The sequence below is a fragment of the Balaenoptera musculus genome, chromosome 11 (assembly GCF_009873245.2).
Source record: "Balaenoptera musculus isolate JJ_BM4_2016_0621 chromosome 11, mBalMus1.pri.v3, whole genome shotgun sequence".
In the NCBI taxonomy this organism is placed as follows: domain Eukaryota; kingdom Metazoa; phylum Chordata; class Mammalia; order Artiodactyla; family Balaenopteridae; genus Balaenoptera; species Balaenoptera musculus.
Window position 1 is genome coordinate 67,241,855 of NC_045795.1, and position 16,184 is coordinate 67,258,038.

Consider the following 16,184-nt stretch of genomic DNA (forward strand, 5'->3'; position numbering starts at 1 on the left):
AGAAGCTGAATTATCCAGTTGGTGGAATCAGGAGAACACATTAACCTGGCAGGGTCACTGCTGTGAGGAATCGTGCAGCCTGGCTGTCATTCGGACCAAGGGCAGAGCTGTTCCCACCTCTGACCCTGTCCCCAAGCAGTGAGCAATGCAGGGTCCCAACTCCACCCCGACCCCCACTCCAAGGGCAGTCTGGCTCCTAAAGCTTCCTAACCTGGCCTGGGTGGTGCAGGTCAGCCTGACTTGTAGGTCTAACTGTCTTCCTTTCAGTCCTCAGACCCCGCAGCCAGCCCTTACACACACTGGACAGCCACAGCTTCTTAGCTGAGGGATCAGCAGCTTCCGACCCCAACCAGCCCAGAGCACTGGGTGGAAAGCTGGCCTAACAAAGTCGTAGAGGATACTCAGGGTCTAGGAACCAGAAGCCAGCTGAGGGCTCCATCCCCAAATTCGCTGCAAAGGATAAAGCCCCCAGGCCTTTACTAAGCCATCCCCTGCCATCCCCCTGCCCTCCCCAATCAAGAAGCTAGAGGAGACAAGGCCCAAAAGAGGAGGCTTTTAATACAAAGAAGGCAGGGGATGGCCTGGGAAGAACTTAAATAAAGGGGATGAGAGTGTCAGGAGCCAGCAGCAGGGGGCCTGGGGGCCCTGTGGAGAGGGATGATGCAGATGGAGTTCCGGGCCTCTTTGATCCGCCACCACCGGCCAAGCCTGCAGGGGCGAGAGGAGCAGCTGAGGGCGGGCCCAGCCCCACCCGGTATCCACCCCATTCCCAGCCAGCCACCCACCCTATGCCATTTGCCCCACCCGCACCCCTCGAGAAGTGCCTCATACCTGTGCTCCTGCCCTACCCCAGCCACCAGGAAGTCCCCAGCACTGGAGAACTTGAGGCTATTGATAAAGCCCACCTAAGAAGAGGGAGGGACAAGGCAGTAAGATGTGAGAACAGATCCCTCACCACAGCCCCAGCTTCACAGTCAAAGGCCCAGCCTGGGTTAAATCCCTGCTCTGCCTCCTGCCACCTGGGCCGGCGCTCTACCCCTCAGGGCCTCAGCATCCGCCTCTGTGAGATGGGGAAAGTAGAGCGCAGGCCTCACAGAGAGTTTGTGGGGATGGAGGAGACAGTGTACGCCAAGTAGGGCCTGGCTCCTGGTCCTGGCTCTGGAGACTCCATGACCATCACCACTGACCCAAGCCCTGAACTGTCACTAGAAGTCACTAACAGATCCTGCCACTCTGCCCTAGGTTGCACCAAGTCCACACACCCTAGCCTGGCATTCAGTCTGGCACCAGTCATGCAGAACCCATCACAGGGCCAGGCCCTCCATGCCTTTGCCCACACTTCCCTGCCTTGTATCCCAGTAACCAGGACAGGGCCTAGGACAAGGAGGGGAGTGGAGGCGGGGAAGGGAGAGGAAGAAGGGAGGGTTCCTGCAGGCCCTGTGCTAGAAGCTGGGGCTAGAAAGAGAAGTCATAGCTGGCCCTGCTCTGAGGAACCGCCCTCTGGCAGGAAAACACTGTAACGGGCCCTGGGAGTGTGGTAAAGACAGGCTGGGTATTCAAGCCTCACTCACCAGGGGGATGTCGCAGAGAAGGTCAAGCTGCCGGAAGGCCTCCCCGCATTGCCAGAGCCGCACAGAGTTGCTGTGAGAGCCTGGGGGACAGGGAGACAGTGAGCACCCCCCGCCACCAGCCCACCCTGAGATCCCCTCCTTTCTGCCACACAGGGTACCCACCTGTGGCCACGAGGTCTGTGTTGAGCAGCGCTGCCACCGATGACACCCAGAAGGGCTGCTCCAAGCCCAGCTCCCCCCGCAGCCCATGGGCCTCACGCTGCAGGGCAAGTGGCCGCTTCTTAGAGAGGCCCCACAAGGCTACAGAACTGTGGACAGGGAGCAGGGTCAGTGAGGGGGCCAGGGGAGGGCAGAAGGGCCACACGGCCGGAAGGGACCAAGTGCACACCAGCCACAGGAAGCAGACAAGGTCCCCTGCGCTCTCTGCCTCAATGTCCTCATCTATGGAAAAGGGTTACTACAGCTCCCGAGCAGGAGGATCCTACATGGCAAGTCCAGGGGCAGTGGCAGTGGTGGAAGGCAGCTCTTACCCATCATCTGCACCCGACACCATGTGCTCCTCATTGATGAGCTGGATGCTGTCGATGGAGCCCCTGGAGAAAGGCACCATGAGGGGCGTGGCCCAACCTCACCCCCAGCCCATGCGGGTGGCCCCCTCAATGCCTGGTGCAGCAGGCCGCCTTACTGGTGGCCGTAGAAGACAAGCTGGGACTCCTCGGGGATCTTCCACACACGCACGGTCCCGTCCCGGCCCCCGGCGGTCACGCAGCACTCCCTGCTCAGAGCATCCAGTGCAGCCACAGCATCCTGGTGCCCGAAGCTGGAGAGGGGGACAGAGGGAAGATGGGGTCACCCGTGAACCTGCACGCGCACATCCGCGTGCCCTCTGCCCGCGCATACTCACAGCGTCTCCACGTAGGAGTTCTCCGCCACATTCCACACCTTCACAGAGCGGTCGTGGGACGTGCTGTAGAGCTGGTGGGTGCCTCTGCGGAATGCCAGCCCCTAAGGGTGCATGGAAAGAGGGCAAAAGGAACCTGGACTGGGCTTCCCTGGTGGCGCAGTGGTTGAGAATCCGCCTGCCAATGCAGGGGACATGGGTTCGATCCCTGCTCCGGGAAGATCCCACATGCCGCGGAGCAACTAAGCTCGTGTGCCACAACTACTGAGCCTGTGCTCTAGAGCCCATGAGCCACAACTACTGAGCCCGCGTGCCGCAACTACTGAAGCCCATGCGCCTAGAGCCCGTGCTCCACAATGAGAGAAGCCACTGCAATGAGAAGCCCGTGCACCACAACGAAGAGTAGCCCCCGCTCACCGCAACTAGAGAAAGCCCGCGTGCAGCACCGAAGACCCAACACAGCCAAAATTAAATAAATAAATAAAATAAATTAAAAAAAAAAAAAAAAAAGAACCTGGACTACAGCAGGCAAGACAGAGGTCAGGCCCAGGGAGGACGTCCTGAAAGCAGGTCACGTGGCACAGGGAGCCAGCCCCCATCAAGAGCGCTCTGTGGGGCTCTACGTGGAGCCAGGGGCACACTTGCCTGCCCTCAAGCAAGTACAGACTTCTCAGAGGCCTCCCTCTCCCTAGGCAAGCTCGACTCAGTCTCCCCCAGCTCTTCCCTATTGCTTCACCCTGTTTCTGTCCTGTTCACCAAAGTGCAGGTTCCCTGAGGATGGGGACCCGCTGCCTCATTCACACCATTACCCGGATCCCAGTACCATGCCTGGCCCACTCGGGTGCTCAAGAAACGTCCACTAAAGGAGGCCCAGCTTCTCACCGACACGGCGTCCCGGTGTCCTGTGAAGGTGTACAGGTGCTGGCAGCTCTGGGCCTCCCAAATGAGAATGAGCTTGCTGCGGTCACCCGAGGCCTATGGAGACAAGGGCAATGGCCACGGGCACCCACCATGTGCCCACACCTCTCACCTACTCCCGGGGCCAACCCTGCCTTACCAGGTACTTGCCATCGGAGGAGATGGCCATGCAGAGGACGTGGCTACTGTGGCCGGAGGGCTGCCCCTCGGCACCCTTCTTGGCTCGAGGGATCACATGAAGCTTCCGTCCACTTTCCACGCTCCCTGACACCAAGGGGGAAGAGAGATGCTGCTGGGACAGAAGGTAGGACTGTCTGGCAACCCACCTCAAGGGCAGCGTGGCACCACGGAAAAAGTCCTGGCCTCAGGTCAGAAGATCTGGCTCAGCCACTGTGAGCCCCTGGACAAGTCACCTCAGTTTCCTCATCTGTTAAGTGGTGACAATAATCCCAAAGGGCAGCCATGAAGCCCGGAAGAAAAGGGACAGGAAAGTGCTTGGGACCGATGGTATGAGCTCTTCCTGTTACTACTCTGGGTGGATGAGGACAGCCCTCAGTGGTCAAAGGCCAGGAACCCAGGAGGACCAGGAACTCAATCCCAGGACTGTGCAGAGCCTCGAGTGTCCTCTAGTCCAACTGCCCACCTGAAGCATCAATTCCCATTAAATCATCATCCTGCCTCCACTCCATCATCTCCAATGACATTGACAGGGAGCTCACAAGTCCCACTCCTGGGCAGAAGCTTCCACTGTCATCCAGAAAACACTTCTTCGGAAGCAAACCTGTCTCCAGAAGCTTCCCCCGTCGGGTCTCAGTTTTCCCTGATTATTCCCTCCTCCCCAGACCAGCCGGCCCAGATGATCCCTCGCGGCTGCACCCCCACCCAGGCACTCACTCACACTTAATAATGGTGCAGTCTTTGGAGGCAGAAAAGATGGCCAGGTCGTCAGGGGTGATAACCAAACATGTGATGGACAGCTGGTGACCCCGTAAGATTCGAATGTCAGCAGGGTCTGGGGCCTGGATCTAGGCAGGCAGGGGCCGGGTCACCGTGACTGGGGGCAGGAAGGCCCCCCTCCACACACACGCATGCCATCCTTTCCCACCACACTGCCCAGAAGGAAAACCGGACCCAGGGCTGCCAGGACCAGGCCGTTACCTGACCCTGTCTGCCCAAGTGCCCACTATGTTCCACAGCAAAGACCCCACAGCCTGAGTCCCCAGTTGGGCCATCTGCCCACCAACCCAGGTGATTCCCTCCAATCTGACACCAAAGTGCCCTATCTGCTCACCTCCTTTGCCACGGACTTCTGCAGCCTGCCTCTCTGCTCGAGCTGCATGGAGAGGAGAGGGGTGAGATCCCAGGAGCAGGACCAGCCCCATCCCTCCCCTCCCACCACCCTCCCTCCACACTCACCACGTCCTCCTTCAGCCTCCCCGCCACCTGGTCCTCCTCAAATTCGCGGGCCTCGGCCTTCTCCTCCTCTGTGTAGGACAGACCAAGCCAAGTAAACCCAGGCCAACACCCCACTTTTCCCTTCCCATCCCCACCCACCACCTCAGTCCTGGGCCCTGAACATTTGGGCTGTGTCCCATGGAAGTTCAGGCCACCTCAGCCAAAGGGAAGGGAGGGCTGGATGGTCTCCTCCTGCCCACCCCCTGCCTTTACTTATCAGATCAGTCTGAAGCCCCCTGAAGGCCTGGCCCACCCCAGGAGATCCATTAGAGCTCCTAGCCACCCTCCCACAGGGCCGCCAGCAGCAGCAGCCCCAGCAGCCCACCGGCTACCTGAATCAGTCACCCACCAGGTGGCTGGGGCCACAGCAGGCAGTCTCAGGTATAGGCCCCGCCCCTCACCTGCCCAGTCCACAGGCTCACCTTGCTGCTTAAGCTGTTCAAGGTAGAGCTTGGCCAAGCGCAGCTTCTTCTCCTGTGCGGTCTCCTCCAGCTCCTCCTCCTCCTCCTCCTCCTCAGTCCTCCTGGGAACTAGGCTGTGAGCAGGAGGGGGCTAGGCTTCAGGGGGCTTGGCCCGCTCCTCTGGCCACTAGGACTGTGCTCCTCGCTGCTTCCCCAGCCACTTGACACCCCCATCCCTGCTAGCCCTCATGGCCAATGGTCTCACACACAGAAAACTGAAAGATGTGACTTACCAAACTGAAAGGGCCCACCCAGGGTCCAACATAAGGGTGAAAACAGACCCCAAACCCAAAGAGATCACTGTGAAATCTCTCAACTCTGGAGGGAAAGAGAAGGTTCTACAGGCTTCCAAGAAAAATCAGATCATATACAAAGGGTCAGGAATCAAAATGACTCCAGAAGTCTCAACAGCAACACTGAGAGCAGAAAACAAAGGAGCTGCACGTACAAATTTCGGAATAAAACGCTAACCACTGGAATGGCATGCCAGTTAAACCATTAATGATGAATGAAGACATTATCAGATGTACAAGGTGCCACAAAAGTGGTCCTTTCTCCTTCTTTTAAGGATGGAGGATGTGCTCCCTGAACAAGAGAGTAAGCTAAGAATGGGGAAGGCACGGGAGACAGGAAACAGAAGATCCAACACGGAAAGCAGAAACGGTAGATCTCAGAACAACAACGACCCCCCAGACACCGGGGAGCAGCCAGCCCAGATCTGATGCAAGGAACCAAGAGGCAGACATGTTGGGACTATCAGCGTCCCATCCTCACTGCCATGGCACCATCCTTTACCCTGAGGATGGGATTCCAGGTGAAGCTTAACTGGGCCTGGCTTGACCTTGTGCTAGTGAAGTCCTTGCTTTCCCCTCCATGCCCTCACTCAAGATGAGTCCTACTTTGACTTGCTCCTGGGAGCTGGAGGTAAGTCACAGGAACTCAGAAGCAGAAAACCCAGGGCAGCCCGTTCCCTCTGATCACGTGCCTGCAGATATCTAGTCCCTGTCAGGTAGCCCAATTGTTTCCTAGACTCATCCATGACCTTGCCCACAACTTCCCCAGAAAGGACCTTGGAAACTCTCAAGGAAGCCAAGGCCTGACCATGCTCCTGAGACCGGTTAGTACCCAGTGCCCAGCAAGTCTTCAGCCAACAGGGTTGGTGCTGCCCTTCCCTCATACAACCAAGGTCTTAACTTCTACTCAGTTTACCCAAGGAATCAATCTACTGTTTCGGGTTCGCACATAGAAGACAGAACTCTAAAGAAAATCAAGGCAAGTATACAACCGTTGTAATTCCACTCAAATAACATTCTGGAAAAGGCAAAATTCTAGGGACAGCAGTTACTGGTTGGAGGGGGGTGGGAACTGACTGCAAAGGAGCCATGGGGGATTTTGGTGGGTGGTAAAACCCTTCTATATCTTTACAGTGGCGGTAGTTACACGACTATATGCGACTGTCACAACTCACAGAACAACACACTAAGAAAGGTGAATATTACTGTATGTAAGTTACACCTGAATCAGAAGAGGGGAAAAAAAAAAGAAGAGGAAGGAAAAAAAGGAAGGAAGGAAACCAAAGAAATGATTAACTTAAGGCAGGAATGGCAGTTGGGGCTCCTAAGTTTCTACAAATGGTCTAGTTCTGGTGGGTGCACAGAGGTTCATCATTTCATCATTACTCTCTATGGTACAATTACATTTCATTAACTCTTCTGTAGCTAATACATTTTACAACACATTTTAAAAATATTTAAAAGTGCTTAGCACAGGACCTGGCACACACCCACAGTAACCTTAAGACTACAAAAAGTATATATTAAGTCTTTCTGTGAGCAGGTTAAGGCCAACATGTACTCAACTTTTAGAAGTAGAATTTCTAAAGCCAACTCTTAAAGAAGGCACCGGGATTCTCTGATATGACAGCTTCCATGCCACAGGGTCAGGCCTGATACCTTGCTAGCCCCCTCTGAACTCTGCAACATGCTCCACCCCCATCACCTGCAGAATGGAGGAGGTACGCAAAGCCCTCCACAGTGCGGATGCACCCACTGCCTACCCTCCCATCCTCTCCATCTCCCATCTAGCCCGCTTAACCCCCACACTTTTCTCTGATCCCTGAATGCCTTCCCTACCTCTCCATGAGGAACCCCTCCTCATCTCTCCAGGCCCTATTTAAACTCCCCTTCTCTGTTCCGACAACACGCAGCTCTAAGATACACATCCCACCACAACACGTTCCGTCTTCACCTGCCTGCTCATCTCTGTTCTCTCAACAGTGAAACTAGTGCCTGGCACTCTCAGTAACTGTGAAATTGTGGGAGAACACAATGAAGAACTAGCAAGCATTTCTTGCATCCCTCTCCCCTTGCCTGGAGTTCAGCTCCCTGTCATGAAGGAAGGTCTCAATGGTCTCCCATTAGGACTGGGGGTCCTCCCCACACAGAGACCCTGCCCCTGCAGCGAAGGAAATGACAGTTCTCAGGGTCAAAAAGTGGAGGAAAGAATCAAGATCTGAGAATCAAGGGCCAGAGTCCTGGGTTCTAGGCCCAGCTCTAGCCCCCATCATTGAGTACTCCTTCCATACACAATGGGCCCCAGTGTTCTTTTCTACTAGGTAGAAAAAAAGAGCTCACCTCTCACTCTCCGAGTCGCTGGAGATCTCCTCATTCATCTTGCCGCCACCCTTGGACTTGCCCTTGTCCCCAGAAGAGTCGCCCTAGGAATTATATAATACTTTCTTTGGTCAGGGGTCCCGACCACCCCGGCTCTGACCAAGGGCCCCTTAGGGTCCCTCGAGAGCCACTGGGAAAGGCGGTAGCCCCCGGCTCAAGTGAAAGGCTTTCAGTATTTGGCGCGCGGAGAAAGGGACGAAGCTGACTCCAGCTGGGGTCCCGGGGGCGAGGGGACCGGTGCCGGGGCCCCCGGATGGGGATGACGGTGGTCCCAGTAACATAGCAGGATGGACCCCCGCCCGCCAAAGCGCCATGCTCACCTTTCGCCGCAGCTTGCCGGCCCCCGCACCAGCCCCGGCCCCCGAGGCCGGCTTTCCCCTCTTTCGAGCCGCCCCTGTCGCCGACATGCCGCCCACCGTGTGTGTTGCGGCGGCCCCTGGAGAACTCACGTGGCGGCTGAACCCGGGCCGTCCCACAAGACTCCAACCCAAGATAGGCTCCCACCGCCCGGTGGACCCCGCCTCCCACGGCTCCATTGGGTCCTTAGGTAGGTTCTGTCACGCCCCCAAGCGCCCATAGGATAAATGCCTGTGGTCACGCCTCCTAGAACTCCTATAGGCTCCCGCGCCCGGCTCCGCTAGGAAGCAGGCCTCTCCCTGGCGCTTCCGGCCAACGGCTGCGGCGCGTGCGCCCTGCCGCTCCCTGACGTATGAAGAGGGATCGGACCCCGACACCTTCTCTGTGTTTGCTCTCCTTGGACGCTGGGGTGCGCCAGAGACACGGGATTCCTTTTCCTGGAACGTGACTCCTCCCCGTCAGGGGCAGGGGCCAGGGTGAGAGAGTCTGACTCTAAATAACCGGGGGAGAGGGATCCGGCAGCCCCCGGGAGAGGAGGGCAATGCCCGCACGTGGGGCCAAGGTCACTGGACAACCGGTGGACACGTATTGCATGCCTCAGGCCAGATGAGCAATTCTAAGGGCGCGTCAGTCCCCTGGGCCTTGGCTGTGTCCGGATCAAGTGTCCACCCATCCATGGGACAGGCTGCCTGCCCGCCTCGGCCTGCCCAGCCTCTGACTCACCAGACTGGTGGCCAAATAGCTGGAATCCTACCCACACCCACTTCTTCCCCGCTCCCCTAAGGCTTACGGGAGGTTGTTAGAACTAGGACTGCTTGGGAGTTACTGACCTGGTGGCCACCACCGCTCCCAGGTCCCTGCTTCTCTTAGGTGAGTGCCCTATGGCCTTGCCCACAGCCCTCCACAGGGCATGGCAGGGCGGGTGTGACTGACCCTTGCCCTCTGGCAGTTCAATGCCACTGGTCTGGGACGGAGGCTGGCACCCCAGAACTCTTGAACCTGCTGGGAAGGGTTTCTGCGCTATTGGGTCCCAAGCTTTGGAGGGACAGATCTGGTCTTAGGAGTGCTGCCCCCCGGGAGCCACTGCCCACTCTCCTCCATAGCTGGGGTGACTCAGCCCAGCAACCATGCCAGGTCCAAGTTAGCTGAGATGGGGGAGGAGCAGAGAGTGCTCTGGGGAGAGGAGCCCAGAAATGGGAGGGGGGAGATGCTCCTTTCACTTTCCCTTCAACCTCAGAACACGCAAAAGAGCCATAGAGGGTGGAGAGCCCATCTTCCTTGACCAGACTGGGCAGACTGGACAGGGGCCTGGCCTGGTCTGGCCCTGGTGACTGGAGGAAGGGGTGTATCTGGGGTACAGAGAGCCGGTTTTGGTCAGGGACCGGGAGTGGGGAAATGGAGGCAGAAGGAGGTCACCAAAGGGCAATCTCAGGGTGGGGCAAGTTGGTACTGTTCCAGCCAGGTGGGACGCAAAGGCCATGGATGCCTGAGGGCCCCCTCTGTGCCCCAGAACAGCCATGGCTCCAAAGCGCAAGCCCCAGGTGCAGCGTGAGGGTCCTGAGAAGAAGAAGGGGCATCAGGGGGCAGAAGAGGAGGACAGTTTCCGCTCCACTGCCGAGGCCCTCAGGGCCACACCCACAGAGAAGCGCATAGCCTAGATGGACCCCCTGTGCCCACTCAGCTGCAACCCTGGGACCCAGGTAAGCTGTAGTCCCTGGCCAGTCCCAGTGCCTGCTCCCTCTTGGGTACAAATACACTCAGACCTCCTCCCCTCCCACTTGGCTCTGGCCAAATAGCTCAAGGCTCCCAAGTAAACTGTGTTCTTGCAAGACCCCAAAGGTCAGGCAGGGCTATATCCCATCAGATCCAGGTGGGTCATGTCTGCTCTTCAGACCCCAGGACAGGCCCCTGAACTTCTCAGTTTTCCCCCCACAACACTTAAGTCAGGGTTCCCAGACAGGGCCTCCTCTGACACCCCAGTGCAGTGTGATTCCTGTCAGCGTGCAGCCAGGTACCCCATCCCACCCAGGGGCGGCCGGAGCCAGCCTGCCCTCCGCACACCCCCTCTGACCACAGGTGCGTGAAGACTATGACTGCACCCTGAACCAGACCAACATTGGGAGCAACAACAAGTTCTACATCATCCAGCTGCTGGAAGAAGGTGACTGCTTTATCTGCTGGAACCGCTGGGGGCACGTGGTGAGTACCACCCACCCACCCTGTGCCCGCATCCTCCCCACCTCTCCCTGCTCAACGCATGCCCCCTGCTCCCCGGGGTCCCCACAGCTTACTCAGGCCAAAAGGCCACAGCCTCTGACTGTGCCCTGCCCCACCTCTGACATCCAGGGGCGCTCGGCACAGGGCCTGCACAGTAGAGGCCAGCAAACATTTACGGCGGGCACTGTGGTAGGCACACCTCTGAAAGCTGTTGCTTGCCGGGAGAGGTGGGCCAGTCAAAACTCAGCCACTTCATGTCACTGGAGGATGCACAGAAGGACTTTGAAAAGAAATTTCGGGACAAGACCAAGAACAGCTGGGCAGAGCAGGACCACTTTGTGGCCCACCCCAGCAAGTATACACTTATCGAAGTACAGAGAGAGGATGAGGCCCAGGAAGCCATGGTGAAGGTGAAATGGCCAGGGAGGGAGGGTGGGCCTGGGCCGAGGGAAGGGACGGCCACTGCCCAGCTGTACACCCTCAGGCACAGGCCTTCCTCTCTGGCCTCTGTCTGGCCAGGCCCTGCTCCAGGTGCAGGTGCCCTGCCCAGCTGCTCCTGCCCACATGTTCCCTCTACCCCTAGGTAGACAGAGGCCCAGTGAGGACCGTGGTTCAGCAAGTGCAGCCCTGCTCCCTGGACGCAGCCACACAGAAGCTCATCACCAACATCTTCAGCAAGGACGTGTTCAAGAATGCCATGGCTATCATGAACTTGGGTGAGGGGGGAGGAGCCAGGACGGGTAGCAGGGATCTGGGGGTGGCAGGGCTGTGGGCCTGACTCCCCACTCTCCCCATCCCCCCAGATGTGAAGAAGATGCCACTGGGGAAGTTGAGCAAGTAGCAGATTTCCTGGGGTTTGGAGGCCTTGGAGGCAGTGGAGGCGGCCCTGAAAGCCCCCGCAGATCGTGGCCTCAGCCTGGAGGAGCTATCCTCCCACTTCTACACCATCATTCCCCACAACTTCGGCCATAGCCAGCCCCCACCCATCAACTCCCCGGAGCTTCTGCAGGCCAAGGACATGCTGCTGGTGAGGGTTGGCAGGTTGCAGGCAGTGGGGTTACCAAACAGATAGATGGGGCAAGGGAGATGGGGGACAGATAGATGGACTGCAATGGGCAGGCCGAAGGACAGGGGAGGGGAAGGCCAGACAGATAGATGGGGTGGGGCTGAATAAGGTGGGGTGGCCATGGTCCTATTTATGTGGGAGGGGGAGGGGAAGCCCAGGGTCAAGGGGACACACAAGCTGCCAGTGCCCATCCCCTTAGGTGCTGGCAGACATCGAGCTGGCCCAGACCCTGCAGGCAGCCCCCGAGGAGACAGAGAAAGCGGAGGAGGTGCCACACCCACTAGACCGAGATTACCAGCTCCTCAAGTGTCAGCTCCAGCTGCTGGACCCAAAGGCGCCTGAGTACAAAGTGGGCCGGTCCCCACAGAGGAGCCGAGCTAGCAGTGGGCACTGGCCCTTTGCCTGTCTGCCCTCCAGGTGCCCAGAAGAATCCCTCTCCTAGGGCCTTCTCTCGCTGTGTCTCCAGGGCCTGAGGAGAGCTCTGGGACTGCGGGGGACAAGTGGAGGTTAGTCCATACATTGCTTGATCTTGGCACCCAGCTTCTTGTCTCCCCGCAGGTGATACATACCTACTTGGAAAAGACTGGCAGCAAGTACAGTTGCCCTGCTCTTCAACATAGTTGGACAGTGAACCGAGAAGGGGAGGTGAGGAAGATTCCCTCCCCACGATCACTACCTTGTCCCTTAGGGAGATGACCTTGGCTTATCTTCTCTTTAGCGAGTTGGCTGAGAAACTCTGACCAGTTTCCACCAGGCCTAGGTCTTGTGCATGTGTGCACGAGTATGTGAGTGACTAGGGAAGCCTTGGCCTTGGTCATACTCTCTGATGGCAGACAGAAACACCTGAGCTTGGGTGGCATGACTCTCCCTGTTCCCATCTCCCCCCCAGGGAGATCAGTTCCAGCCCCACGACAAGCTGGGTAATCGGAAGCTACTGTGGCACGGCACCAACATGGCTGTGGTGGCCGCCATCCTCACCAGTGGGCTCCGCATCATGCCACATTCTGGTGGCCGTGTTGGCAAAGGCATCTACTTTGCCTCGGAGAACAGCAAGTCAGCTGGCTATGGTGAGGTGTCCCTCGGGGCCAAGCCCTGAGTGGGTATGGGGACACTAAGGAGCATGGGGCCCATTACTTGTCCCACCTGCGGTGGATCCAGGAGAGGACCCCTCGGATAGTTACTGACTAGAGAGCTCAGTGGGGCATCCTGGGGGTTGGGGGACTCAAAGGAGGCATCCGCTGGTCAGCGACAGCTTCCTGGAGAAGGTGATGCAGATGGGATGAGTGTGCCAACCTGACCTGGGAGGGGGTGAAAGAGGAGGCTTCAAGGTAAAGCAGCCAGGGAGTGGCACGAAGCCTGGGAGGCTGCGGCAGGTCAGCACCTCCAGGCACGGCCTGATGACAAAGCTTAGAGCAAATGCCTAGTGTGGGTGTGGGGCTTGGGGGCCCAGGAGGATCAAGGGAGCCTTATTCAGAGAGCGATGGGGAGTACAGTTGAACGTGGCTGCAGCCGTTGGGAGGGTGGCAAAGGCCAGAGGCTGCAGGGAGGCTGTGTTCCCATCCAGGCCAAATGTGATGGGCCCCCAGCCCAGGGCAATGGAGGCGGAGGAGGAGAGAATCCATGAGAGGAGTATGTGGGAGGTGGGATGGGCAGCATTGTGGGAAAGGGTTGAGGGTGTCTCCAATGACCCCCAAGTTTCTGTCCAGAGGTGTCCTCACTGAGGTGACCTGCCCCTACTGGCTCCTCAGCCCAGGTTGACCTCATTATTGGAGAACACTACCCGCCCCCACTCAAGAGAGCAAGGTCGGAGGATTCATCCAAGAGCAGATGGAGCTGAAGGTTGCTCAAGGCCAAGGCGTCCACTGGGAGGGCGGAGGAGCCTAAGAGGGAGTGGAGGGTGGCCTCAGGAGAGCATTGCAAGGGGGTCCCAGGGTAGAGGGTGAAGGATGCCGTGGCAAAATCAGCAGAGCAGGCCTGAAAAGCCCCCACCCCAGATATGGTCACTGGAAGGCCATTACTGACCTTGGTGAGGGTGGCAGACGCCTGGCCTCTGGGAGTTGAGGAGTGGAGGAGAGAGTGGGGAGGGAGCACAGCCAGGACAAGGGGCCTGGGGACATGGTTGGAGGAAGGATGGGTACTTTTCTGGGCCGGGGCAGCAAAGCCAAAGGAGATAACAGTGCAGCAGAGAGGAGCCCAGGGAGTCAGGCAGAGAGCCGGTCTGCCTACCCTGAGCCTCCCTGTGTCCCCCAGTTGCTGGCATGTCCTGCGGGGCCCATGACATTGGCTACATGTTCCTGGGTGAGGTGGCACTGGGCAGAGAGTACCACATCACCGTCTATGCGCCCAGCTTGAAGCAGCCATCCCCTGGCTTCGACAGTGTCATTGCCCGTGGCCACGCAGAGCCTGGTGAGTCCCATGAAGCTGGACAGGCCTAAGGATAGAGGTGAGGCTGAGATGGAGCAGGATGCTTTCAGGGAGGAGGTGAGCAAGGAAGGGGTGTGTGAGGAAGGAAAAAAAGACGCAGGATTCTTCACTGCAGTCATTCACTCTATCATTCAACAAACATTCACTGATTCAACAAATCTTTCCTGGGCATCCAGGAGAGCTTCAAAGAAGAGGTGTCATTGACTGAGCATTGAAAGATGAGCAGGCATTTCCCAGGCAGAGAAATGGGGGAGGAGATTCCAGGCAGAAGGCCCAGCCTATGCAGTGGTTTGGAGCTTGGCAAGGTGGGAATGAGCGGGCACTCCCTGTGGTAGAAGTGGAGAGCACAGGGGGTAGGACTTACCGGTAAAGCCAAGGACCAGTGACCCTTGGGTCATCCATGGCCCTTGCTGTGCCCTGCAGTTCCAACCCAGGACACCAAGCTGGAGCTGGATGGCCAACGAGTGGTGGTGCCCCAGGGCCAGCCCATGCCCTGCCCAGAGTTCAGCAGCTCCAGCTTCTTCCAGAGCGAGTATCTCATCTAGCAGGAGAGTCAGTGCCGCCTAGGCTACCTGCTGGAGGTTCTCCTCTGAGTTGTCTGCCCAACCCGCCTCCCGTCCACCGCCAGGAGCTAGACCATCATCCTCAATCTTCCTCCCATCCCTGGTGCCCCCATATCACCCCTTCTTGTTCTCAAATCTCCCTCCTGTGTCCAGATAGTGATCCCCTCTCCCTCTAATCCTTGGTGGTCCTGGCATGGCTGTGGCCTCAGTCTCGCCTCCTAAGGTGATGGATGTGATGGACTGGCGTCATTACTGGGACACGGATACAGCAGCCTATTCAAGCCTGTGTAGTTAGAGAAGCACAGGCTGAGAGTGGGCGGGTTCCACATGCACCCGGGCCGTCCACCCTGGCCCAGACTGTCCATCCGAGAGAGGCGTGATCACCGAGGTGGGCCGAACTTCAGACATGCACAGGCAAGTGTATTAAACGTTGTATTGGCTCACCCCCTGACCTCTGCTTGTCTGTGCCAAAGCTGCACCAGGCCTGTGCCTCCTTGCTCTCCACAGTGACCCACCACACCACATAGCAGTTCCAGCCCCACTCCAGGGAGTGACCACTCACACGGGTGGACGTGGGTTGTACACACACTCCCACCCACCCTGGTCAGTCTACATTGGTCACTGCAACGACCGGCCTCCTCTGATCATTGAGCCTCCAAAAGGGACCCTCCCCATCAACTCAGAACTGTTGGTCATGTGGGGACCCACCTGGTGATTCTGTCCTTTAGCCAAGACATGGCCAGGCAAATCAAGCCTTCCTTGTGTCTTGGCACCAAACACCCATGTGTGTCTTCTATTGAATATCATAAATGAATTGAGAATATCTGCAAGGGGTGCAGCTCTGCTGTCATGAAAGGAATGCTAGTTATCACCCCAGGTTACCCTGTCCACAAACAAGGGGTGCAGATGCTAGACAGCAGGTCAGGGTCCAGTGCAGTGTCACACACCACATTTAGTTGTCATGTCTCTTTGGTCTCCTTTCATCTGAAACCATTCTTCAGCCTTTTTTTTTTTTCCTTCATAACTTTGACACTCTTGACACTACTGAAGAGTACAGGTCAGTTGTTTTATAGTCTGTCTCTCAGTTCGGGTTTGTCTGATGTTTTGTAGTGATTAGATTCAGGCATTGTAGTTTGGGCAGGAACATTACATGAATGCTGTGTCCTCAGTGCACTATATCACGAGGGACATGTCCCATTCGTGGTGATGTAAATTTGGTTGCTCAAGGTCGTGTCCACCAGGTTTCTCCACTGGGAAGTTACCATTTCCCCCATTTGTAATTAATCAGTAATCTGTGGGGAAATATTTTGAGGTGTGAATGTCCCATTCCTCATCAACTTTCACCCACTAGCTTTAAAATCCAATGATGATTTTTACCTGAAATTGATGACTTGAATCGATTTTTGCTAAGATGGTTGCAAATGATAGTTATCTAATTTAATTCCATCATTTCTTCTGTATTTATTAATAATAGCCCCCTTTGTTTATTATCAGTATGGATTTGTGGGTTCCTATTTTATGCAATGGGTTATAATCCATTACTGTTATTATTTTGATCCTCAAATTGTCCCAGCTTTGG

General features: G+C 57.0%; 2 protein-coding genes across 2 annotated transcripts; one reads left to right on the forward strand and one right to left on the reverse strand.

The window, feature by feature from the left end:
* Window positions 1-538: 538 nt before the first annotated feature.
* RRP9 (ribosomal RNA processing 9, U3 small nucleolar RNA binding protein) lies at window positions 539-8,467 on the reverse strand. The gene is made up of 15 exons (XM_036867914.1): window positions 8,299-8,467; window positions 7,940-8,022; window positions 5,268-5,380; window positions 4,807-4,874; window positions 4,682-4,723; window positions 4,289-4,415; window positions 3,530-3,654; window positions 3,355-3,447; window positions 2,476-2,576; window positions 2,257-2,391; window positions 2,102-2,164; window positions 1,734-1,879; window positions 1,572-1,651; window positions 832-905; window positions 539-708 (listed from the first exon to the last, which is right to left on the reverse strand). The coding sequence occupies exons 1-15, from the start codon at window positions 8,383-8,385 to the stop codon at window positions 615-617; spliced, it is 1,431 nt and encodes a 476-aa protein (XP_036723809.1). The 5' UTR covers window positions 8,386-8,467; the 3' UTR covers window positions 539-614.
* Window positions 8,468-8,546: 79 nt separating this feature from the next.
* Window positions 8,547-15,048, forward strand: PARP3 (poly(ADP-ribose) polymerase family member 3). Its single transcript, XM_036867915.1, is given in 11 exon segments — window positions 8,547-8,811; window positions 9,846-10,035; window positions 10,412-10,534; window positions 10,819-10,962; window positions 11,136-11,268; window positions 11,356-11,579; window positions 11,818-11,967; window positions 12,177-12,263; window positions 12,508-12,685; window positions 13,869-14,024; window positions 14,466-15,048. Coding segments are annotated over 10 exon segments (1,548 nt in total). The 5' UTR covers window positions 8,547-8,811; window positions 9,846-9,852; the 3' UTR covers window positions 14,636-15,048.
* Window positions 15,049-16,184: the final 1,136 nt, after the last annotated feature.